General features: G+C 37.1%; 1 protein-coding gene across 3 annotated transcripts in view; it reads right to left on the reverse strand.

The window, feature by feature from the left end:
• Positions 1-2,080: 2,080 nt before the first annotated feature.
• The window catches only part of ELOVL7 (ELOVL fatty acid elongase 7), a 29,951-nt gene continuing 5,086 nt past the window's right edge, over positions 2,081-26,945 (reverse strand). For all 3 annotated transcript variants that reach the window (XM_032676724.1, XM_032676725.1, XM_032676726.1), the window contains 7 exons: positions 13,241-13,334; positions 11,128-11,318; positions 9,477-9,557; positions 8,867-8,923; positions 7,058-7,163; positions 4,617-4,753; positions 2,081-3,203 (listed from right to left, as the gene is read on the reverse strand). In XM_032676724.1, coding sequence (XP_032532615.1) covers positions 3,000-3,203; positions 4,617-4,753; positions 7,058-7,163; positions 8,867-8,923; positions 9,477-9,557; positions 11,128-11,318; positions 13,241-13,304 — 840 coding nt within the window. In that variant the 5' untranslated portion in view covers positions 13,305-13,334 and the 3' untranslated portion in view covers positions 2,081-2,999. The remainder of the gene's footprint in view (positions 3,204-4,616; positions 4,754-7,057; positions 7,164-8,866; positions 8,924-9,476; positions 9,558-11,127; positions 11,319-13,240; positions 13,335-26,945) is intronic.

Consider the following 26,945-nt stretch of genomic DNA (forward strand, 5'->3'; position numbering starts at 1 on the left):
ATGCGGTTGACCACGCACTGGAACAGATTGACCAGAGAGGGTATGGAGTCTTCCTCACTGGAGATACCCAAGAATTGTCTGGATGCAATCCTGTCCCATGTGCTCTAAGGATGACCCTGCTGGACCAGATGACCCACTGTGGTACCTTCCAACCTGACTCATTCTGTGAGTGGCAATGGGTCAAACCATGTCAGTGAAACACTGGCCTCTGAATTACCACCCAGATAAAGAGAACACAACCTTGGCATTGACTAAACAATCAAACAAAACAAAAACAAAAAATCAAACAAAAAAACCTCCAACATTTTTCAATGTTTTAAAGTTGTTTCTAATCATATTTTTTGATGAATAATTTTGTTTTGAATTCAGGCTGTATGTGGGATAATTATTACTTACAATTATATTTTATATTATTCATACAGAAGACAGGGATTGATGTTGGTGTCACAGAGCTCATTGAGTTGTTTTATATTAGCTTTTTGTGAACATTATAAAGACAGGATGATTTGGAAAATAAATAGGAAACTTGTTTTAAGGTATGAAATTCTGATAGGAGGTCAGCTCTGCTGCAGGGGCAGGGATATAACTGAAATTCCTGTGATACCTATTACAGATGAGCTATCTGTCAATTTTTAGGACTCCCACAGATGAGGAGTGGCTGCTAACACTAGTGTTTCACCTCCACCAAGTTTAAGGAAAATAAAATTCTCCTCTCAACATTGACCGTAACATGCACTTCTCAAATGTATGATACACTTAAGCATGTAAGCTGCACAATTTTTAGGTCCAGATCGGGTTTTTGTAATTCTCACATTGCGTGTAAGCGGACAGGATTTAATAACAGTTTGTACAGATGACATCGGCATAGTTACACTTTATGCATCCTCTTAGGATACATCCATACAACTCACTGAAACAATGTATTCTCTTTCTCCAAATGCTTCATAACTCACAGAAAACTAAACCATTGTGCAGGAAATTATGCAGCATGAATCTGATGTGGCACTTACTGACAGCCCACAGAACAATTAGCATCTCCAGTTTCTGCTCCTGCTTATTAGTTTGTCATCTCAACTAACTCTGGAAGAATTTGGCTCCTATACAACTGCTAGAATTGGAAGTTTTTTCTGACTCCTTTCTGTTCAGCATCTGTCCACATGCAGTGCTCCTTAGTTTTGACCATGTACAGTCTCAGGTACTACTTAAGCCCACATGAGAGGGATTCTGTGACAAAGCACCTTTCCACATGTACTGCCAAGGAGCTGAGAACTCAGCACTGATGATTCTAGGATCAAGCATCTGAAATTCAGGGGTCCCAATACAGATTTCAAGTCATCCAAATACTTTCTGAGATCTACTTTCAAACTGTCATGAGAGCTGACAGCTACAGGGATTAAACAGTGGAAAAATATAAATTATTTTTTTAATTTGTTTTATAAAGAAGACTCAATGTAATCTCAAAAGAAAACATTTGCAACTCATGCCTATGATAAAGTTTAAATTCTTTTAGTATTTATAATGCACCATAAAAGTCAATAAAATAAAAGTGTTCAGGTAACAAAAGTTGTTCCCTCGGTATTGTACAACAGGGAGGCTATTAAAACCTGCCTCAAAGCTTTGGGTATTTGAAAATCCCACAGACCAGATCAAGCACAAAGCAAATATTGCAAACTTCTTTTCTTTAGTGTTAAACATAATAGAAAACAGTACTTTTAAAGGTAACATTAATTTAAACACCTTTAACTCCTCATTTGCAGGTCTGTTGTGTGCATCAATCCCTTAATAAGTTCATGCAGTACAAATGCAACTTACATACAATAGCTAGTTCCTTTAATTTCTATACATGTGTGACCCTAACCTGGGTCTGCCTAGCCATGGAAATAAAACATACTGGTAAATTCCACACAGGCTGGAGTCATGCCCAGTCACCACTGCCTGACCCACTCTCAGAAGCCAGAGAATGTCACATTTTTTTTTGCCTGGTTCTGGACAAAGTAACTGATGCTATTAAAGGAATAACTTCAACCTTGAGTTGATAAGAACAAGCAATTATAATAATGAAAAAAACCAACACAAACTCTTTCTAGGCATGTATTTCAATAGATAATGGAAATGGGAGAGAGTAGAGCATAGTACAATCATGTCAGGCAACATTCAAGCTTCAATCAAAAAAATTCCTTTTTTTAATTTTATTTAAGTGCTAAGATTTTGGCTATTGAATTACAAGACTCAGTAATCCCCTTAACCCCTCCCGCAAACAGCATATGCTACCAATATAAAATATATCCATAGATACATTGAATAATAAGTATATTAGGCTACTACAGTGAACAAATCAGTAAGATGTTTTGATCACTACAAGATCGCTACAAGACAATTCAGATAATCCCCATATTAGTAGCTTTCCAACATTTACTATAATGTCCAACTGAGTAGAACATGAAATGAATTAAGTTCTCTTAGTAAAAGACAGTGTATCGAAAAATCTGATCTTCAAATGAAACACCATGCCTTGACAGATCAACACACAATCCTTCTTTTAAAGCAATACAGTTTATAAACAGATATAACAATGTTTATGTATTGACTATATTAATAAGCTTTAAACAGTACTTACTGAAGATTCTTTTAATGCTGCTGACAGTCTCAGCAGCTTACAACATTAAGGTGAAGTGATATTTATCCCCCTCAGTGTTCAAAGTACTCAGTACTTTTCATGCACATTTTAATTTTCCTAATTATTATCTTTATTTTCATGCATTTCCTAGATAGATATCATCTATCCTCATTTTTTTTTTTTTCAGAGATCCACAGTGCTCCCCTTAGTCCCCATATTCTGAATCCCAAATAACTTATGGTAAAAATACAAATTCTGTTCTGGAAGAAAACATACAAAATATACACCATGTAGTGTGCGCACCTAAATATCTTGATTGTCAAGTAGTGCAAGTTTCCGCTTTGACGTATATACTTTTTGGTTTTAGAGACAAGAATTTGTTTTACTGATCTTTGTGGATCCCATTTCTTGCCATTTTTGGTAGTCTTTGTCCCTTCGTGTAAGCGTGGTACCAGAAGTGGAGAAACAAGACTAAAAACATAGAGCCATACAGCCAAATAATAAACATGAAAATTGGATACTGGTACGGACAATCATCCATGATGTAGATTTGTCCTATATGAACTGTAATCATAATAAACTGGACCTGGAGGGAAAAGGTGAAGAAAAGAAGTACTTTTTAAATAAATGACAGACTTACTATAGAAGTTTAAAAAATTCAGCATAACTTGTATGCAGAAAAACAGATAGGAGGCATGGACCCAGGGTAAAGTGGGGAGCAACAGGGACACCAACACAACTTCTTAATATGACAGAGATCACCTTTACAGCCCCTCTCCAAAAACCTTACTCCACTGAAAAACAGTTTTATAGAGAAAAGGCAGAAAAGTCCTGGGACAAATTGAATTACAAGCAGCACTGAGAAACTCATAGCAGGAGAATGGGATTCTACCCTGGCCAGTTCAGAGAAGAAGGAAGGAGGCAAACAGTGTTTGACCAGTGACAAATGGGAGGCTCCTTTAGAGAAATTAGCCGGGGGGGGTGGGGGTGGGCAGAAAGAGCAACCATAACAGGGTTCGGGAATATGAATTCCCACCTTCCCTGCACACTAGCACGTGACAAAAAAGTATTCCACATGAACTCCAAGTTAATAGTCCACTGGTAGTGCCTCCAAGACAAAAAGACTGAGTTATAAATATTCAAGCTACATTGTTCAGAGTTGCACATGGTTACATGAACTATTCTATTAACATCAGCCCTAGGTGCAAGCAGACAGGGCGCTCCTTTCCCTCCTCCATTAGCATCCTTGCTCATGATAAGCGAATTGTTTAGCCAGGAGCTGAATTTCAAAAATCCAGCTGTTAAAAAACACGGGCATCAAAAAATCACCCAGAACCATAACCTTTCAAAAGTGATATAAAACTGATAAAACACAGTGTAATTACTACAGGAGCATTTTGTAATGCTCTGGGGTGAAGAGAGGACCCTGACATTAGCTCAGCTGGTTAGAGCATAGTGCTACTAACACCAAGATTGTGGGTTTGATCCCAGTATGGGCCATTCATTTAAGAGTTGGACTCCATGACCCTTGTGGGTCTCTTCCAACTCAGATTATTCTTTGATTCTGTGACTAAATTCTCTAAACATAAACACTTTCTATGAAAGAACAGACATGAAATTCAAAAGAAATATTTTTCCCTTTCCTCACTACTAGATACATATGTATTCTGTACCTTGATTGTATTTTCTTGGTATAAACTTACGTTTTAATAATTTTTATACAAGTAATGAGTTCTGTAAGTATATTTACCAAATATTGCATAACTGAAAAGCTCATGTGTCTACACCATTCTTACAGCGAATGCCAAAGTCAGCAGATTTAAGTATATAACTGGAGAGCTCACACCTTTTGTTTTCCTCAATTAAAACATAAATCTTGTACCAACTGTAACCTACACACATGAACATAAATAACTAAAAGTACAAATTTATTGCACTAAGTCTGTGTCAGCCACAATCACATTTTTGAGAGTTGTATCTGTCAAAAGCAGTTACTCACAAGTTGTATAGTTGTCATGTACTTCTTCCACCACAAATATTTATGGTAGGCTGGTCCCAAAGAACAGATTCCATAATAAGTGTACATGACAACATGGACAATACAGTTCAACAAAGCATGAAATGTTCCCAAACCGCCTGTAGAAAAACAAAACATAGCAGTAGTATTGCATCAGGTATTTAAAAAGCCACCTCAGGTCCTAGCAGATATTTTGAGTAAGAGTAGGAAAAACATGTACCAAAAAACCTAGATTTTGACTAATCCTCAAGGTATTTAACCTGAATTGGGTTGATATCAGTTCTGAGGGATCATATCAGTTTGCTGTCTCAGAAACAGCTTCAGCATGTCAATGAATGCAAAAAGTTAGAGCTAAAAGTGATCCAAGAAGCAGCAGGCAGCAAAGTACTTTTAAGAGAAATATGAACATGAAACTACTGAGCATAAAAGAAAAAATTACATAAAAGGAGAGATTTAGTGAGGGAAAGGAGTGCTATTTTCCCATTAAGAATCATTCCAATTAAAAATAAAACATTTTGTGTTTTTAGTAGCTCACACTACTCTTCCAGCTTGATAGAGCATAACTCCTCCAGCTGTGATTGCAAACTTTCTTTGAAACTTAACTATTTGTATTTTCTAAAATAATTTGAATGTTCTTACAGTTCAAACATACATACTTTTTTTGGCTTGCACAGTGAATATTCAGAAGAAAAAATAAATAGTTAAAGCAGAGAAAAAAGAAAAGAACAACCTAATCAACAGTGCAAAAATATGCTCCAAAAAGCAACACTATACTAAGCACCACGTTACAATTCTTTATTTATATCTGATCCCAGAATCAGCATCTCCATCCAAACCTACTGTTTTTTTTAAAAACAGGTTGAAAACTTGATAGATGTTGCTATTTAGAAAGACAAACACTGATGAAACTGAATACAAGGTAATCATCAGCAGGACTGAAATTCTTCAAAAAAATTTTAAGTTATCAAACACAAAAATATTTAGAAAGATAAGTGTAAAGATAAGCAATAGAGTTTTTGGAGTAAACACAGCTCTGCATGAATATGAGAAACTATTTCTAGCAGAGGACAAAACAATTCTTGCACACTTTGCTGAAAGTATTTGTCAAGTTATCATATGGGAAATTTGAATCTTATGCAAAATCAGAAGCCTGTAGCTGGTATACTGATCCAACATCCAGATAAAAGGTAGAAAGTTAATCACCTATTAAATGGAAAATTTTCAAGGTTGAAGAGGAGGGACAGCTATTTGCTGCAGGTTTTCTTTTGCAAACCTATTAACACACCGAGGTGTATGCTGAGAAAACTACTCACAATTTTGTCATTAACTTAATACCAGTTACTCAGAAATATTTGAGAATTACATAGTCAATTCACCAGTTTCCTAATAACAGAAACTCAACAAATGCAGTAGTTATACACTAGTAAAAGCTGCACACTGGACAGATTCAATAGATCCCATCTGCACATTTTCTGGACTACTTCAAGGTCTTGGTTTTGTATTCATAACACAGACTCTAACAGATCAGATTAATAAGCAATTCTCTCTTCATCAATCCATCACCAATATTCTGGGACAAAAAAAATCCAAAACACACTGTCAGGAAACATAAGGGAATAAACATGTATAACCCCCTCTATTTCTCAGTAAAAACTCCTAAAAAGGCCTAAACTGTCCCAGAAATTGACTAATAATTGACTGTGTATTTCTCCACTCTGTTCTTATCAGACTATCGTCATGGCAAGCTGTATTTATTAGTGGTGCATACTAATAATATAACATAGGAAGATGCATGCAGAGATACACAGAGCAGAAAAGGAGAAAGTGAAGGTAGGCTGGTAGCGGACAAAGAATTTTAATTCAGTAAAATTCAAATACGTTTCTTTAATAAAGAAAGTCTAGAAAAATATTTCTGTAGCTTTGTGAAAGCCAAACTATTATATGTAAATAAACCCCATTCACACTACCGAAAGCCAGTAAAAGTAACTGCAACAAAGACTGAATAATTTTTCAAGCAGAGTCCCCCTCCAACTCAGTTCTAACATTTCAGGAGGACAAACGGTTTTGAAGTAGTTTCGACAGTTATTTGCCTCATATATCTCCTCCAGCACTTCTGATTTTACAATCACTTGCCTTTTTCATGTAATAATGCTTTTTGCTTATATACAGCTCTCTCCTCTGCATCTTTTCCCCCCATAAGAAATCAGCACTGCACAAAATGCCGTCAAATAGGAAAAATGAGTAGTCCCCAACCTTTCAAATAATTATGGTGATCTTAGTTGTTCCATAAAATACTGCAGAAATCGAAATTTAAAAACACTGATGTTTGCAAGATGTTTAATTCTGTTCTTTTTTTATCTACCATAGTTAACTTTTACTACCAGAAGATATGTTCAACTCAAACTCGACTCTCTCTCCACTACCTGCAGCAAATTTGACTCCAAACCACCAGGTCCATGGCATGATGGAATGATGAAAGACATGCAGGAATGTAACTTGGTTGTTTTTCTTACGCAGCACAAAAAATATCTGAAACAGATTTTTAATGAACAGGATGTTACAGAAAATAATCAAGCCCAACATACTTAAAGAAAACTGTATGTATCAGTGCTGGTTGCTCACAACTATACATTTAAGAGTACTTTGCAATTGCAGTCTTGGGAAAAGAAGGAAAACTGAGAGTCTAGATATGCAGATTAGTTTTCAAAAAAAATTAAAACCAGTATGTAAAATCCACCTGAGAAGCCTCAAAAGCCAGTGCAAGCTTTGAAACGAAATGTTCAAGGCTGAGCCATCACCTACATGTGCAACAACAGTGTAAGATAGACTTGGTTGGACTGAGAAGTCTTTAGAAGCATCATATTTTAAATCCTCTGAACTATTAATGAAATGCCATTTGAGAAAATTAACTGAAGGATTAGCAACAGATAGAGATAGTAGAAAATAATAGAGAAATAGCACTTTATTCTGAACATTGAACAAGCCACCCTTGGAAAACAGCAAAACTGGACAGAATATATGTAGGTACACTTAACTGATATTGACAGGCCACATTTTAAAGGACAGACATTGAGGGAAGTGTTAAGGGAAGACAGAGGAAGAAAACTCTGTAAAGAGAAGTCAAGTCATGCAAAGGGTAGTATCAGATGGCAAGCAAATAAACACAGAAGAGAAGTGTAGTTTGCTGGGGAAAACATTTGGAATCAGCAGATTTAAATACAGCTAAGAAATTACTTTTGCAATAAAAGCAAAAAGCTGATGAGAAACAGGCACCTAGTTGTGTGGATTCAAACAAAGCAAAATAAAAAAAAAAAACCTTCAGGCTCAAGACTAATTAAAAAGGAGCACTCTAACTTGTGGGGAATAAAGGCAAATAGAGGAAACAAGCTTGTCGGGATTTTCCAGTTTTAGCATTCCTGACCCTTCCATTACCATTCCATTTGGTTTAATCAGTAAGATCTTCCAGTGTTGCATCATGAGCATTTGCAGAATGAAAGTCAGATGGCTAACTTTGCTCGAAGAGTGTAGAACATCCTCACTGTTCATGAGTCAATTCCTGAACCACCACTATTGGTGGCAGATGATTTCAGCACTCAGAAGCTGGTTTGAAAATATCTAAGGCAACCCTACTTGACGTCAGTCTTGGAAAGAGAGAAAGGCAGATGACTGCTGAGGGTAAGCAAGGTCTGCATTCTGCTTCAGTGCATTGCTGTTCAGACTTTCTTTGCAAAAGGGTAAAGTGTTAGCCTGACATCAAACATCTCCATAATCATGACCCTCAAGGCAATCCTAGAAATTTAGAGAAGGTAGGTATGGCAATTTTGTGCTGTATTCAGAGCTGATGATAATAATATTCTGAACGGGAAAGATAAAATCTGAATATGATACGAAAAAATATATTCAGTATAATCACGTCTTTTTTATCTGCAGTGTTGAGACAAGTATTGCCATAGCATAACAGGTTAGTGTATTCAGCTGTTAAACAGGCAATTTATCTGGTCTTCCTAAAATTTAAAGCTATGTTCTCTCCTTAACATCTTTCCTGATAATCAAGGAATGACAGTGTAAAAGGACAATCAGATGAGTTAATAAGGGTAAGCATCTGGATGGTATTCTAATGATTGAAGACTGGAGGACTAACTAAAAAGCAATTTATACCCCCAGTGCTCAACAGCACTGGTTCTTCTACTGTGGAAACATCACTATTTCTTTTATTAGGCTAAAGTACTTACAGTATCTAATAATTCAATGAACTTGGAAAAGAAGTAAAGCCAACAAGTTCGCACCATCTGCAAGAGTACAAAAAAACCTCTGTCAAATCATAATAGTCATAAACAAAATTAAGCAGCTACAGGACACATAATTATATATAGGAAAGTAAATAAATATATAAAGGAAAGCATCACGTTAAGTGGTGTCCCAAAGTTGACAGAAATATTTAAGTGTATGTTTTTTTTGGTTTTTCTTTAAAAACACAAAACATTTTTAAATCCCAAAGGAATTTTAAAACCAAGAAGAACAAGCAACAAATTCATTGCCTCTTTCTTTTTCCCAACCAACCAACCCCTCCAGTTATCTCACATGCTCTACATTATGTAAAAGGGCATTTCCACATAGTGCATTTCACTCTACAGCAGTACATTCAAAAAAAGCAGGCTGTTCAAAAAGCATTTCTAAAAATAAATCAGTGTATAACAAGACTACTTTGAATGACCTGGTCTAGTGGAAGATGTCCTTGCTCATGGCATGGGGGTTGGAACTAGAGGATCTTCAAGGTCACTTCCAACCCAAACCATTCTATGGTTCTCTGATAATAATTCAGCTTTGTGTTTGGCAACTTACCCTTAGAGCTGTTGGTGACCTCGAGTAGTCAACAATATCACACCGGAACGAGTACCCTGTGGCCCAACCCGACATAAGAAACTGGAGCAAAGAAAAGGGAAAGGGCAAAAATTTACTTTACTTCCTTTGAAAAAGTCATTAATTTTGGATTATTTTTGCAATCACTAAGCAGGAGAGGAAAAACAATATTAAAAACGTCAAATAAGTTACTTTGTCAATCATCTACCTCTGCATGGGATAACTACCACAAAATCCTTTGCTGTTGCAGATTAATGAATTCCTAATTCCAAGACCACACCTGTAGACAGGAATTTTCTTCCTACACCCATTATTTCAGCATTAGTAACTGAAGAGGAGAAACAGCTTCATCTCAAAACTAATGCTAAAAAACAACTTATTGTGTAAATCAGACCACAAAACCATAGCTAACCGTCTTAATACTGAAAAGAATCCAACATAGCATCTTAATACTCTAACGAAATTAGCACTATAAAAAACTATAATTGCTAATTATCATTAAAGACAAGGAACAAATCCATATGCAGAATATATATTTAATATCATAGTTTCTAAAATTTTTCCTTAGTTAAACTGAGTGATTCAGTTGGTCTTTCACTGATAAAAGTGATGAGAAGCTACAATAAGAACACACACATGACCAAAGGACTGTATGTACCAAATATCATTTAATCTTTTCTCTTGGAATATATTAAATAATATATATAATATAATAATATAATAAATCTATTTGGACATGAGCAACATTATTAATATTACACTTGGCTCGTTCCACTGCCAGCCCCTATGACTACTGTATTTTATATCTGTTTATAAAGTGCTTCTCATCATCACTATCCTCTCATGCATGCTAAGAGATTCAACTCCCTTAACAGATGCAGGAGTTTAGTCTTTTTAACTTCCTAAAAGAACTGGTTGCTTAAAGAAAATAAGTTCTGGAACACCACCAAGACAGCACAGTACTAACTCACCCACCAAATTACTTGGTTCCAAAGAGGGAAAGAATCAGCTTCTTGGTGACTACCAGACAATAGCAGAAATTCAATGTTACACTCTGTCCATGATTCTTTCAGGAAATTGTAACATGGAAGTCTTGATAGCAGACTAATTGAATACTGTGGTAATGTCAGACACTAACAGAAGTTTTCGGGGTTATTTTTTTGTTTGATTGTTTCTTTGTGGGGGTTTTTTTTGGGTTTTGGGGGTTTTCTTGAGGATTATAACCAAAACGGGAACCAAATTTTAAAAGGAAGTTTGGCAATTTTTCAAAGTGATGTTTAAATAGCAAAAGCATCTTACCCACCACTTTCCACACTGCAATGATATTACAAAGTAGCTGTTGCTGCACTGCCTTTAGAGTGGTTCGAAGAAATGTCAAGTTGTTCATTGTAATTCCTGATGACATTCATGCAAATTGATCTACAAGAAACATGTACTACCAATTTGGCACAATAATCTGAATTTTTTCAAGAATCACTAGTTTAGCATACTGCTTGGAGGAATATAATTACAACCATCAGAATAATATTTTTTTGATAACTGCAGAGTGGGAGTTATCTTAATAGACTTATTAAAAGTTAGTAGATAGAGACTTGAAATATATAAATACATTACAACCAAAAGTAGCACTTACTTCATAAGTCATATATAAAGAGAGGACTACCACACTAAAATTATAAAAGGTCATTATCTGCCTGAGTTCAAAAGGTTTTTTATTTTCCATGAGTTTGGGTCCCAAGGAAGTGACAAAATAAATGTAGGTTCCAATGATAAAGGTTGTTGGAAAAGGTGAAGACATGAGTGGCCAGCCTTCCAGTCTTGGATCTAGAGGGGGAGGAGAGAAAAAATTAAATCGGATGTCTACAGTACTTATTAAAACAGCTACAGAAAAGTATTTAATTCCTAATGGCTTATGTTTTCCTGTCAAACCAATCATGTTTCAGAGTCTATTCACCTCAAATCCATACTGACTGGATAATAAGATTGAGGACCTGTATGTTTCAATGCTTTTTTTCTGCGTCAATACTTCACAGATAATGAAAAGGAGACAGAATCATGAGTGATGCGATTTTCTGACTCTACAGTACCATAAAAAACACACTTTCATATTAGAAGGAAGTTGTAATATATCAAGTAAGTATTGCATGTTCCTTTCCAGTTATCCCAGAGAGATATATTGCAGAGACACCTCCTTATATGCACACCTCATTCCCTCCCCCTACAGCTGAGGCTGGCAGGCATTCCATCCAAGCATCACCATGACTCCACTGAACCCTTCTGGTGTTCATCACCAAGTCCCAGCTCACCAGAGACTTCCACATTTCTCCATAAGCAGGAGAACTGATACAAGCTTCATGTATTTTTTTAAATTTTTATGTGATTTGACTTTTATATACTGACTTCAGGAAGATTTGTTTCAGAATGATCCCAAACTTAAATACTGACTCAGTAAACTGCTGTTTTCATGGCTTGCTGCTGTATTTTAAGAGTGAAATTACACTATTGCAATTTTTGTCAAGTGTAATTCATAGGCAAACACTAAGTCAGCAAATTTTCAACTCACAGCATTCAAGCAACCTATCACCCATGAGACTCTCTGATGTGGTTTACGGCCACTGGAAGTGTAAAAACAGATTGAGGAGGAAAGCACATTATAATGCTGCTCACAGTTTGTAATGTGCCAGTGCTGCTGCTCACAGACTGTGAACCACAGCACTCGGCATCTGCCTCTGTACACTGCAAGAGAATCACCAACTCTTTACAACTGACTGCTCTTTCTACATCCACTCTTGCACTGCTCCTACCAAACCTTTCCTATTGTACTTCCCAGCTTGATCCTGAGGAAACCATGTTCCACCACTAACAGTGTGCTACCAAATGCCAAATACAAGCACTGGTGGGCAGGGAGACAAGGAACTCATGTTCTGAAGTCATGGACACTGCAGCAGAAACACTTCCTTCATCATCCAGCTCCATCCCAATCCATTTCACCTCACCAGCCATACTGATTAAATTCCCTTCTCGCTTGCATGCTGTGCTTCTACAGAACAAGAGAAAAGGTGCTCAGCTATGCTGAAAAAGATAATCAGTAATCTTATCTATCAAACTTCAACCGCTTCTCAAATTTTTCCCAGGAATCGGCTAATTCCTGTCACTATGTGCTTACTGCAGTAAGAAACACTGGGTCTTAACTCCAAAATTGAGATATTCTGCAGTTTTTGGTAAACATACAGAACAACAATATAAAATCAAGGCTTGTTTAATATCCCTTACTAGCTGCAACAAGAACTGACATTCCTTTTCAAAATAGAGCTGTGACAGAGTTAATTACTCTAAGGATTAATTTCAAAACACTGAAACTTACCAGAGTTTATTAGTTTTTTTCACTTTGCAAAAGCAAAATACAGTAACACCATGAGCCTGCATTAATTAACCAATAAAATCCAATTGTTTGATATTGAAAAAGAGTTAAAACCTTTCAGCAGCACAGGAGAAAGGTAAACTATATATTCAGGTAAGCCAATAACACTTACAGAAAAATCACTGTCTGCACTTTATTTACTGAGAGCTCATACCCATAAACTACCTAAGTTTTGCTTATTTTGTATTTTAAAATGCAGAAATAGTTTGCAATGTCAAAAGGTAACTGGCAAGTTTTACAAAAATTTATAGGATGACAAAGCTACTTTTAAGTTGGTCAACAGCACGTTGCTATTCAAAATTATTGGCAGATTTAAATTACTCACCAGCATCTTTAATCCATTCATCATAGAGTAGTACAGCCTTTGAAGTCAGATTGCTAAGGGCCATTTTCACTTGATAAAGATTTTATGATGCTGCCTGCAGGAAAACAAACCAAAACAGAAATATGGATTTCTGTCAATAAAATAGATATCAGTAAAGCTTTATGGAAAATATTTTCAAGAAACAGAATAGTAAAAAACAGAGAGGGCTAACAGAGCACCACATGTGAAATACAGATCAGGAAGCGTTAGCTGACCACATCCCACTATCCTTGGGTCTAATTTATAGCTGAGCTGTTATCCACGACAATACGATTTTGCAATCTATACATACAAACCAGGTGCTTATGTGCCATAAAGTTTATCTCGAGAAACCATGCTGTGGTTAACCATTACAGTTAAGGGACAAATATGAATAAACAGTAGATACTTAAATTCATTTTTATTACCATCTCCACTTAAAGTCTAAGTCACTGATATGTGGAGTTCAGCTTTGCAGCATTTATTATTGAAAAATAATATTAATTTTCTAAGAAAATTTCTAAGGTAGGTGGGAAGGAGAAAACCTAGGAATATGTCAGCATATTCCTTTTAAATACAATAATTAGCTATGTTATAATTAGTGTGCAAATCCCACTCTGACGAATCAACTGTTTCCACATCAGGATCGTGGAATGTCACAGTACAAGTGGTAATATCATTAACTCACAAAAATTATCCAGGACATCCACTCTGCATGCAGCACCTCCCACATATGTAAAACTTTTCCAAGTATGCTTATATGAATACTCATTTTTTTCTCCACCATCAAGTACTCACCAGCTCTTCCCTTGTCTCATCCCCTCTAGAAAATACCTTTTAGAAACCCCAGCACATTTAAAGGGTGTCTCTCCTATTCCCACTGAGTGTCTCACTTTACCATACGATTTCTCTCTATAACCCTGTGCAGTCTTCACACTATATTCACCTTTATTAGTTCAGGCTGCACCACACCTTGATAACAAGCTCCCTTCCTCTGGCAGCCCTTCTGCATCTCCTCCAGGCTAACCAGCTGCAGGTTTGGAGAGCTGGTTCTGCCCTCAAGATCATAATGCAGCCTCAGGTCTTCCCATTATCATCTTCTCATTTGTTCTCACCACAACAGTTCTGAAAAATAATTTCACCCACATCTCCACTTCTACAAGTTCCTGTTCACTGCCATTTCACAGGAGTTTTTAGCCATTATACCCACCCTTCATCACAAGATCCAACACAGACAAGCCTACCTTCATTAGAGTTTATCTGATCTACTTTGTCCCAATTCTCGTTTTGCTACCCACTTGTTTCCCTGCTTGCAATTCTGTCCTATGCCCCTGAATATCTGAAACCACTATCAATTTCACATTTGGAAAATATTCCCTCTGCAAGTCTCTTTGAAGTTCACATTTTCTAGAAGTATCATCCTCCAGTATCAGCATTTCCCAACTTAACGTCATTGCCTTTGTGCTGACCATTTTCACATGCCCTACACTCATATTACAATGTTTGCTTCAAAAGATCTACATTTATAAAGATGCCTGCAAGATCGGAAGGAGGGGGCATCCTCTTCCTTTTCTAATGGAAACCAAAAGGGTCCTCTTCCATTTGGCACTAGCAATCAAATGATCGAAAAGATTTTATGGTTACATGCAAACTATAAATATTATTGCCATCTTACTCCATAAGCCACACTATTGATGATATCAAAAATGCATAAATTAAACCCTATCTTGAACACTGGGTACTTCAGACTGCCCAACTGTGACAGCCAGGCAATTCAGTTGTAACTGGTGCTGAGGAGGAAGCATTAATAAAACCTTTACTTCATAAATAATCACTGTAATTAAATGTTTAGACTGATTACCTAAAAAAGTTATCCTTTTAGTCCAGTATTCTTTCCATTTCAGATGCATGAGAACAGTCTATCCAGAGACAAGGCATGGCAAACTAAAGGTATTTTGTTCAGCAGTTACAGTAAAATTCTACCAAAGCCCACAGACACCTTGTGCACAGTATGGCTCAGTTTTTCAACAAATATATTCACTGAATACAAATAATCACATTATATTTAACTGGTTCTTCAATAAGAAAAATAGTTTACTGATTTTACTGCCACTCATGCTAGTTTTCCCACCCTCATACTACTGGAACTCAGACTGGTTAGTTCAACATGCTGACCAAGACTAAAGTTATACAAGTATCTACTTCTTAAAAACATGTTCTCAAAAATTCAGAAAATACAGTGTAGATGTTGGCTCTAAATTAATTAGCATTTAATATTGCCATTTACCTTGTTCCACCTCTCCTGAGCCCCCACCTCTCCTGCAACTCCACTTGCAGCTCCTCTCCCTTTAGAACATTCCACAAGAGCTAAGACAGCAAAGGCTCTGAGCCTTCAAGATTCATTTTCTGTTCATAGCCAAGCAAGATACAACTGCAGTTGCCAAAGTTATTCGGTAAGTTCAATAACTATACTTGAGAGAAGGATGTACCAGGCAGAAATCAGCCACACAACAGTGACTGAACAATTAATCTGAACCTAAAAGTAAGCAAAATGTAGTAAGTTAAACCCAATTATTTTAAGAGTAGAAATAATGTGTGCAAGAAAGACCATGCTGTTCAAAACTTTCCCATGGTTAAAAGATTTAAAACCAACTTTCATATATGACATTATTACTTCGCTTTCAATGTGCTTTAACTAGCTACTTTCTTAACTAGCTACTCAGTTTTCCTTTGTAAATCCATTTCTGTGAACAATAGTTTACATTAATGTTAGGTTTTGAGGATAAGTTGTTTGTTTACAACCTACCAAAGTCGGGTTAATGGCAGCATGGAAGATATTTTGTCTTATCCTTTTACACGTAGTTCACAAACAAATTCATATATACTGGAAAATAACATGATCAAGGCTTGGTTTTTGTTTTTTTTTTAAATAGAAGAGTTAAAAAATGAAAACCACATGCCCACACACAAGATAAACAACTAGCTTGTGCTTCACCAAGAAAAAACAAACCATTTTTGAAAGATTGTTTTTTTATAGTACAGCTGTTGTTAAGAAGTAACTTATAATGCTTTGGCCATAATACAATCTTCCAAAAAGTTTGGCAGTTTTGAAGGCTACAGAACTTATCTTCTAAATGTGAGACTGGAAAGAGTTTGCCTGAAGGGACAAAGAGTTGGGGCCAGAGAAGGCCATTTGTTAAATACACAGCTTTAGTTCTTCATGCTATAAACTCATCTGCCCATTAAGCGTTTGTACAGCCACAGTTCAGTCAGGAAAATGTACATTTGGTTTACATACCTGCTAAAGTACTTACAGAATCAGCACATCAGCACTTTTATTTCCAATGTTCCACTTTCTACTCATGTCAAAATTGTGCCATAAAATGCACAGCTGAGTATCTAGTTTGTAGCAAACCCTCTCAATATTAGGTAAGTCACATTAGCAAACTCATTTTCAAAATTAGGTTATTTTAAATGACATATTGCAAGCTACTTACATAAACTTAAAAATGCAGTCATATAGGTAGTCTGCCCACCTTGAAAAGTTTTAAATAACATACAGTCAGTCCTCTCAAACACGTGCATTTGAAAAACAAGCACCAAAATCACCTCAAAAACATATTCAAGGTACTCAGCTCTTCAAAAGAAACAAGCGCTTTTTCTGGTTTTGTCAATGGAAATAGTATTGTGCACCTAGGTTCCAGCCAGCTGTACTAGCATCATTTCTGAAGACATCTTTAAACAAATGTGCCCTCCACCACTTCAAAAATAGGAGGTATGAGGCAAAAGAGAAAAAGGGCTATGTTAAAAGAGCAAAGTAACTTGCTGTCCTCTGGTCCCCTGCAGCTCAGCAGACAGGTGGAAGAGCCCACTAATTGCAGCTGAGTTAAAGCATACAGCTTGGCAGAACCAATTTCAAGTCAGACCATTACCTTTACTGGGAAGGCAAGGGCAGATTAGATCATTTACAGCAACCAGAAATGCCACAGATACTACAGCAAACTATATGAGAATGTTTGATGATGACAAGTGGTAAGGAAAGAAGTTGTTGGAAGTGCTCAAGTTCAGTCAGCTCATAAAACTATTAGTGATTTTTGTAATGGGAATTACTGGTATGCTTCAAACATTTCTTATTTCTAAATGAGAACAAGAAGTTTCTCACATTCCTTTGCTTAACCCACATGAAAGATATTTGCCATTCTTGATGCTCATTTATTCCCCCTACATAGTTTTTTAATAATAAAACAGATATAAAGATTTTACAATTGTTTTATGTTGGCAGCTACTGAACAAAACAAGCACACAAAAGAACTTGACAAAAAACCAAGCAAAATTAAACAATCTAATGTAAGCTGTCACTCCAGAACACAAATTTTATCTCAGTGTGAACTTAAAAACATTTAGCATTAAGACTTTACATTAGAGAGCAAAGCTACTTTTACAGGCATCCTTTAGCAAAAGGCTGCAGATTAAGACAGTAGAGTACAGACTTCAGTGGTCTAATTTCCACCCAAGGCAGGTCACAAAAGCAATGGTTCTGGAACATCACCCCTGGCCTGACAAGCCAGTGGTGATAGGGGGATCCTCCACCCTGCAGAGCCCACTGGAAGAAGGGGAGAGCATACAGAAAGCACTGACCCACACAGCTCTGATTTCAAAATTATAGCTTAAGAAATGGCAATAATACTGGCTTACACATTCAGGTACAATTATGAAACTTTCACATTTCAGAATGACTTTGTATACTGTTGTTAATTCTTCTCTTGAAGTTCAGAAGATAATTAAGTTAGGATGTTTCACAGATGGTATCTTAAGCTTTACCTGGGAAATACCAGCTCTGCCCTTCCTATTTCCCAGGGCTGTGTGTTACATAATTGCAGTTATTTTAACTACATTACTCCCTCATGTCACATGGCAAGCAACTACAAACTGCCTATTACAATACATGGATTACTCACATTCTGCAACAAAGTTTTAAACTTTAGGTGGGTGTCACCTGTTGTTATGGATTTTGCTGAGAGAAGTTTCTGTCACCTTTACTATCCTTTATGCCTTGTCTCAACCACCCAGCCCAGTTTTGGAAAGGTTCATCTCACAAGTTTGCCACATCCTACTTAGCATTAGGTGGCCCTTCCCTTTTTGATAATATTGCTTGTAAACACTGACCCTTTTAGGTGGCAGTGGACATCCTAAAAACAGATGAGAGGCTTAGAAACTATATTAGAATGTCTACTTATACAGTTCCTCATTGGAACTATTCAATAAGAGATCTAATACTTATCTCGTGTAGTCACCCTTACTGAATTTTTTACATAGTATACCTCCCTATTTAATCTTTTGCTTTTTAAACTAGCATCAAATCTGTCATTCACCTGTGTGAATAAAGCACTCTAAGTAGAAGAACTAGTGAAAAAAAGTTTAATTGCAATCACACTTTATATGATTTTCTGCCCTTCTAATGGATTTCCCATTCTGCTACTGTGTAAAATAAAGACCAATTAGTATTTTCTTCCACAGCTGCCTATAAATTGTTAATAGAGCAGATACTGCAGACTTCACAGCAAAGCTGAACACTAACAATAGGCAAAGAAAAGTCCCTTCTTATGGGAACTATTTCAGGAGTACAGCCTTGTTTTGTACCCAATTCCTAACCAGAATGATATGGGCATTCTGCTGGATTGCATACACTGATCCAATCACCAGTCACCAAATGAGGAATGCCCAGTGTACAATCCCACAGAATCACTGCCAATGGGGCTGGTCCTCTGACAGCTGCAGGGTAAGTCACAGCAGCTCACCAACCCAAATGAAAGCTTAAGCTTTTGAGAAAGAAAAAAAAAAGAAAAAACATTTCTCAGCCAATTCAGACTTAAAAGGCTGAACAGGCCTTTGCAAAGGAAACATTAAGACATACAAACTGGAATGCCACAGGCAGAGAGAAAAGTGGGAGTAACAGCTCTGTCATAGATCCCTTTAAGCTGATAGTGAAATGCAGGGAGTACACAAGATCATCATGTAGGGAGGACACAAGATCATCATGTCCAATCCTGCCTACTCATAGACAATCATGTACTAGATCTGTAGTCAGGAACCTTACACATTCCTCCTCAACAAATCACCAGTCTATCTACAACAAACCACAAGGGACACTCTATAAGATGATAACTGAAGCCACAAAAATTGCATGTGTTACAGCAAGGCAGGAAAAGATCTGACAATACCAGTATCTCAAATGCATCACTTAAGGTTGCAGTGATGCAGGTGAGAGTGATCCTGGGGACTAATCTCTTACATCACACAGAAAGACTTATCAAGTCCAAATAGTCCCTGTAATCATAGCCTGGAAGGATGTTTCTTTATAAGTCTGAACTCAGTTATCTGTTTAACTCAACTATAAAGCTCCAGGCAGATCCCTGAAAAGGTTCTGAGTTTCACTCACGAAATGAGCAGTATGGGCATCAGTGTATCTTCCTCAGTTTTCTCTCCCCATAGTTCCAACATTTCAGAGAAAAGCAAAAACATATGCAGGAGAGAAGTTCCTAGGATTTTAACGTGTTATCAGTGCTCCTCTGCCTTTACCAAAAACTCTTTACTTGAGCATTTAAATGTCAGCCATCCTTCAACCATCTAGTGTCACCTACCTACTGCTCTGCTGCAGCGAGTGTCTCCTGCACTCAGCTTAGGACAGAAGCTCTTCTCATTGTTTCCCCAGTGCAAGACTTGCACTTGGCTCCTTTAAGTTTCATTCCAACCCTGTGACATCAGCTCACAGTCACCTACTCCTGCCTACATGGTGAGTCCTGTGGCACATATGGCACGACAACTTTCACTTAGATGGTTCTTAATGCAACTTCACTTCCATTAGATTTTACCCTTATCAAAGGCCTTTGGCAAAGTATTGATTTGGCCCAAAGTAACTGGGCCATATGATCTCAGGTTAATATCCTCCTTACCCAAAGAACTTGGACTCTTCCTTTTTCCTCCTCACTTATTACGCAATAAGAAAACTTTCTGCAGCATTTCAGTTTTTCTTTAAAGATCAGATCAATTAGCTTCGGATCACTTTAAACAGACTCTCACAAAACAAGAACCAGGCCTAGACAGCAGTAACACATTCTAGTACTTTCAGCCATGCTGCACAGTCATGCTAACTCATACTGCTCCCTGCTCACTCATCTACAAGCCAACATCTTCATAATATGCTGAGCTTTCATCCATTCTGTTTGTTTTTCCTCTATGGCAGAGACAGTTCTGATAAGGGTATGTAAGAATTATTTACAGCTGTGGTGTTTCTAAAGTGTATACATACACATTTTTAGTAACCAAGCAAACCAGAATATAAAATTCTGTACTAAAGTAGAAGAGTAAGGCCTGTTACGTACACTGCAAAGGTAACACAGTCTGGGCTTTTAAAGCTGCTTAGGAAGCACATTATTTTTAATATCCAGTCTTAAAAAGGAGAGGGAGTACAAGTGTTAACTAAATACTTTGAACGAAAGGGATCAAAGACATCTAATGTCCCAGACTGTTTCCCTGCTTTAGCAGCAAGCTGAGTCACCGAGTTGGCTCCATTGTATCATCTATCCTGATTAACAGTTAAGAGTCAATGCATATGAGTTAACTGTGTATCAGAATCTCATACATCCAATTAATTATGATACCTTGGCTACCAAGGACTTAGTTTGTGTTTACACATCTCTTAGCATAACAATTATGTAAATTGCTGATAAATAGTCACAGTGGGGGTCACTCCATGGAAGCTAAAGAGAAATGCAGAGCTAGACTTCAGCTTCCAGAGAAGACTCCTTAAAACAAAGGAGAACAGGACTTGTTACATAGGTAACATCTTGCTGATCTAGCCAATAACAATGGGAAAAAAGCAGAGAAGCCTTTTTAACTTCCAAGACATCTCAAACAACCAATAGCAATGTACCTGTGGCCATTCAACACTAGAGAAAAATAAATATAGAAAAATTAGACCATAATTTCCATCAGCAGTAGACAAAGACAGGTAGATGTTGCTATCTTTTGTAACATGAACATACATGAAAAAAAAGTTTCATAGGAAGAAGAGATGGAAAAAAAATTATATAATTACCTTAAAAACACATTATTCAACCTAAGACAAAAGAGATAAGTAAGTAAAGTGAAAAATATTCATAATTATCAAAGGAAGAGGTATTTTTCCACAGGTACGTATATAGCATACACAGCTACTGTCATTGTAGTTGCCATAGCAAAACAACATTGCAAAGTCACTGCCATTTCATAGAATTTTTATTGTACCAGCTGTAACCTTGCTGGGTTCAGAATACTAGTAAGAAGTAACACTGATAACACTCATGCAGAGTTGCAACATACTATTTCTTCACACTTTAATGTAGCAATTTACAATAGCTGAACTGCTCCCACACCATTCTCTCATGCTGATGTGAGCTAATTTTCTTTACCATTGTCTCCCACTGCCTTGCACTTGCTTAACCTACCCACTCTCTGGGTCCTGGGCCGATATCCCAGGCAGCAAAATAATGCATTTCTTTCTGCTCTGATTTTGCTTGCATTGCAGTAGGCAGGCATAAATTTTAAAGGCAGCTGACCTAGAACTGACACCCTCCCCTTCCTCCCCCTCTTTTTAAGCTACCATGCAGCATAGTGGACATGCTGCTGAGTATTGTAAGCATCAGCAACTGCACCCTCCCTAGGAGGCTCTTCCAAGAGAGAGCAGGAACCAGCTGTGCTAGCACCTTCTGCAGTGACCCACACACCACAGTCATGAACTTTGAAAAGCGTGACACAGGCAGCAGCCACACAGTGAGAGGTGATAGCAGAACTTCAGGGTGACAAAAAACACTTTAGAGGAAATCTGTTCTATGCATTTTTAAACTAAAGTCCTAGAACACTCCTCCTACCCATGGAAGCATTCTGACAATATCATTAAAAAAGTTGCTGCTTCGAAGTCCAGTCTTGGCACACATGCTTTTTGGAGCACTCCAGGAAGCAACTGCACTGCCACATCCTAAATCTTTCCAGTCTCGAGCTGGTGATTTGTACAGCTGGAGCTGGAAGTTTCAAATCACTGAGGGATACACGATGAGATACGCGGGACTTAGGTTTTGGGGTTTTGTTGTTGTTGTTGTTGTTTAAATTAACATTCTTCAGCATGATGAAAGGTCTGGTTAATCACTATGAAAGACATTCATGAGTATTAGGCAACCCACAAAGGTACATAATACCATTGTTTGGAGACTCAGGCCTCTCAGTCAGAACAACTAAACAGAGCAGAAAAAGCATGTATATATTTCTAACTCCTCCTGACACTACAGTTTTTTGTCCTGCATCACAAAGAAAATCTCCACTTAAAAAAATTATAAGTAATTAGTTTACACTTGACCAAAGTTACTGTGGAGGTGAACTACAGTTTCAGATATTGAGAAGAGGTGGAAAAGCCAGATATTCCTCAGTAAGTGTTTGTTGTACTCTGTACTCAATGGAGGAATCCCAAAGGGATGGCAAATGGACAGCAAAGAGACATCTGAAGTTTAGGAACAGCTGAAGGAAATGACCCTGCAGACTCATCCTGTAGTTAAAGCCACTTGTGAAGTCATTTGTAGTCAAAGCCACTTGCATTGTGCTTATACTTTGAATCCAGAGATAAATACATGGAAATTAGTAAATTATAAAACCCCATTTGATTCTATTTGAAATTTGAGTAAGCTTTTGAGTACCACTCAAGCCATCTTGTATGTTGCTTACACTTCTTCTTGTTTGAAGGTTCTACAGTACCATTTCCTTTTGAGATGACTCACCCACTGGAGACTGATCCAGTTTGACAGAGGTTGGGCACACAGGATGAACGCAAGAATGGGAGCACCTTTGCTTTGGCACAGTACTAGCAGCAGTTCCAAAAATACTCTTTTCCACTTGTATGCAGATACCCTTTTAAGGACTATAGAAGTGTTGGACTTTCAAAGAGTTCTTGCAACAGTCTGGGGGTCAGAACTCAACAAACAGTATGAAAAAAGAATATTCATAGCTGCCTCTAAGCATTAGAGCGAGGAAACATCCGGACATGGTGACCCAGAGCAGACAAAGGCCTATGGAGACTAATGAAAAAGGTTGCCTGGGCAGAGCAATGCTGCATGGACAGTATTCAAAGGACAATGTAATCTCAACAGTTCACATGAAAACAAAACTATCCATCATCACCTAAAAACATTAACTGTCTTGATTAACAAAAGTGCTTTTCAAGATTTTTTTAAACCAGATCTTGTTATAAAAATCCAACATTAAAAATATATCAGTTTTTCATTCAAATTCCAAGAAATCAACATGCAGGAGTTTGCGTAACAAAATGCAAAGTAGAGGTTGATATTATGGGCAAAGATACATTAATTACAAGAAACAGTTGTGAAGGTTTACTTTTGCTCCAGATTTAGTTAGCTAGACTTTAATTCCTTTGCTAATAGGAATTTTTAAAAGTCTCCATTATTTTGCATTTTCTGGAAGCTCAAGAATAGCATATAAAGCAGTATTATGCAGGCTGTGAGTTTGTGACAGTAGAGCGTTTTTAAATCAGCTTAAAACACGAAGTGGTAACTTCAAATAGTAGCAGAATGAAATAACACGTTCATGCACAGCTCTAATCATATGTGTGTTTTCAGGATTTTCCATCTTCTATCAGTATTTTCCACTACTACAGTAGGATGTAGTTTTTACCATCTTTCCAAGCATTCAGAGACCACCCAAGACCACAAGACATCTCTGCAGTTTAAAATAGAACAGTTCATCCAGACAGCATGTAGGGACAAACCAGCTATGTCTGTCCAAGACAATTGCATTTTCTTTTTCTTTTTTTTGATCCTGAAAGATTGCCAAATACAAATAGCTAAGAAAAAAAAAAAAAATCGCAACAACAAAGTGCATTAGGCAAAGGACATGCAACATCAGAATAACACAGGAGACAATAATACTTCCAACGCAGAAGCTTGGCAAGCAGCAGAGTACTCAGCCCAGTACTAATGTTCCTGTAAAACACCAGTATACTAGAAACAGACAAGTGTCTAATAGTCTACTGAGCATACAACAGCAGTAAAACAGAAGAAAACTGGACTGTCTCTAAGACAAAAGAAAATTAGACTCATATATAGTTATGCCTTTAAGTTATCAAAACAGTCTTAGGCAGTATTTTTGATATATAGGTTTCAGTGCTTTGCAGAAGAGGTCACTGTGTTTGTATGGAGCACTCAGTCCCCAGAGAAAAAGGGGCATGTTTTCTACCAGTTAACACAGTTGTGAGCAAAACCAAAGCGCTCGGTGCCACTTCAATATTCAGTTACCACGCAAAACTAGAAGGCCACACACCTTTTTCTGAACCTAAAGCAACACTGGAGCCCTCATCACAAAATGTTTCACAAGTATCATGACTTGCCTCTACCTCACTTCAGGATAACTTAATTGCTCACACAAACCAAGGAGTTCGCTTTCACCCACATTCCTTGTCTTACATATACATTATACAGCTGCAGGTTCATCCAGCTGACCATATCCAAAAAGTGTGATGCTTTCCCAGTGACTGGAATGGAAGATCAAATCTCTTCCCACTGCAGTCATCTCAAAGAATGAGCCAGGGTCATATAATTTCACCATTTATAAAAGCGACTCCCTTGCTTATCACAAAAGTCTGTACAGATTCAATCAAGTTTTGTCTGATGCTTCAGCACCTTGCATGAAAGCAACTAATGAAACACCACACTTCCCAAGGACCTCTACAGGATATAAGCAAGAACATCGGAATGCACTATTGCCACACGCCAAGAGGCAATTTTCCATCCCATACTTTTAACTTGAATTAAAGTGGGGTATATAAGCTTTTCAGCTTAAAAATAAAGTTGCAATCTCATTTCAAAAGACTGGGGAAAACTCCAGAGCAAATTTTCTGATAAGCTTCCGTAATTGATCAAGTGGACCAGTTCAGTTTATGATAAGCAGACTCAGGATAATCTGAAATTCAGTTGGGGAATATTTCACCCCACAAGATTTCAAGCAGTTACTAAAGGACTAGCTGAAGAGATGCACAGAGAGATCCAACAGCACCTGTGTTTTGCATTCCCTCCTCCTGACCTTCTTTCTTCTACAAAATCTAAGAGTGAAGTTAAAATAAGTGAATTTCCCAAACATCAGAGCTAGGCATGAAGCTATTTACAGCCTTGCTTTACAGTTTTATCCCTTTTTTGTGTAAAAAGAAACTCAAGCAAGCTCCTTAACAACCTGACATGGCACAGAACAAAAGGTGCTACAGAAACAATGTTGTCAGCACAACAGTAATAATGCAAGAGACCAAAGGAATTAATAACTATAACAAGGTTTTTGAATAGTGCACCTCACAAGTAGTTTTATGAAAGGTTTCATTTCAAAGTTGACATTGAACACTTGAGTTTACTCCATTGGCCTCTTGGCTTTTGTAGACAGTATGTTCTACAGTTCTCATTCACAAGAGACAAAGGTGGACAGAGCACCTCCAAAGTTCATCACAATAATTTCGCTAAGTTTGTCAGACCCTGTACAGAATGTACAGGTAAAGATTAAAAAGTGAATCTTTCATATCAGCACTAAGCAAACAAGCCACAGAACTCCAACTACAAAAGTGATAATGTATTTAATCCTGATTTTTTTTAACTGTACGTCTAAACAAACACAAAAGGGATTCTAGTGGATGTTCTAAACACAAATACTGTAAAACATACTATTCATTTGCAATATACCTGAATCTAAGTCATTTTCACACGTACAGAAGGAAACATTGCCAACTGCCTCTGAACAGACTACAGTCATTCCATGCTGCCCATCCCCATTTAATCATGGCACATGGTAAACAAATACTGCAGTATTTACTTAGCAGAATAAGTGAGTATACCTGACCAATAACCCTGATAATCTTGGTGCTTCAGCCAATGCCTTTTCATGAAAAACAATACAAAAAAATTTGCCAGAAGGAAACAGTTGAAAATACTAGCTGTGAAATCTTAAAAAAAGAAAATCTGATACATTTGATAAATACTGCATTTTGAAACTTAACTAAAGAGAAAGAATTCCTATGCCCCAATGCCCACTAAAAAAGAAAAAAAAAAAAATCTTTTCTCCTCCACCAGTGACAAAATGTCTAAATGAAGAATTTTATCCTTCCCAGTCACCTGACACTCTGCTCAGGTACATATCAAAAAATTCAGCTTCAACTACTGGAAGCAATTTCCAGGCATATCAATTTCTAACAGATCAGGCAAAACCAAACTTAAGAAAAAAAAATGTACTTTCCACCTCAACTAACTTTCCTGAAAGAAAGAACACAGTGAACCATTCCCATACTCTAAAAGCTTACAGAGAACTACTGAATCAGATTTTTGTGACTTTGCTTTAAGTCGTTTCAGGACTGATGATACAATGCAAATTATTTCCAAATCAACAAACTGATCTTTGTGAGTCAGACTGCAGCAAGAGTCGCTCTCTTCTTTTGTTAGAAAACAAAGAATAAAAGGAATAGAGTAAGCTATATTTTTATCTCAGGCACAGTAATAAACCCTGAAAGCCATCACTGGGATAGGAGCATTCTCTTGAATTCCAGTCCATGAGATGCCTGTTGAAACTTAGCAGCTTTTTGCACTCTACATGCTATTTCTTCGCACAAGGTTTT

The sequence above is a fragment of the Chiroxiphia lanceolata genome, chromosome Z (genome assembly GCF_009829145.1).
Source record: "Chiroxiphia lanceolata isolate bChiLan1 chromosome Z, bChiLan1.pri, whole genome shotgun sequence".
NCBI classification, from domain to species: Eukaryota; Metazoa; Chordata; class Aves; order Passeriformes; family Pipridae; genus Chiroxiphia; species Chiroxiphia lanceolata.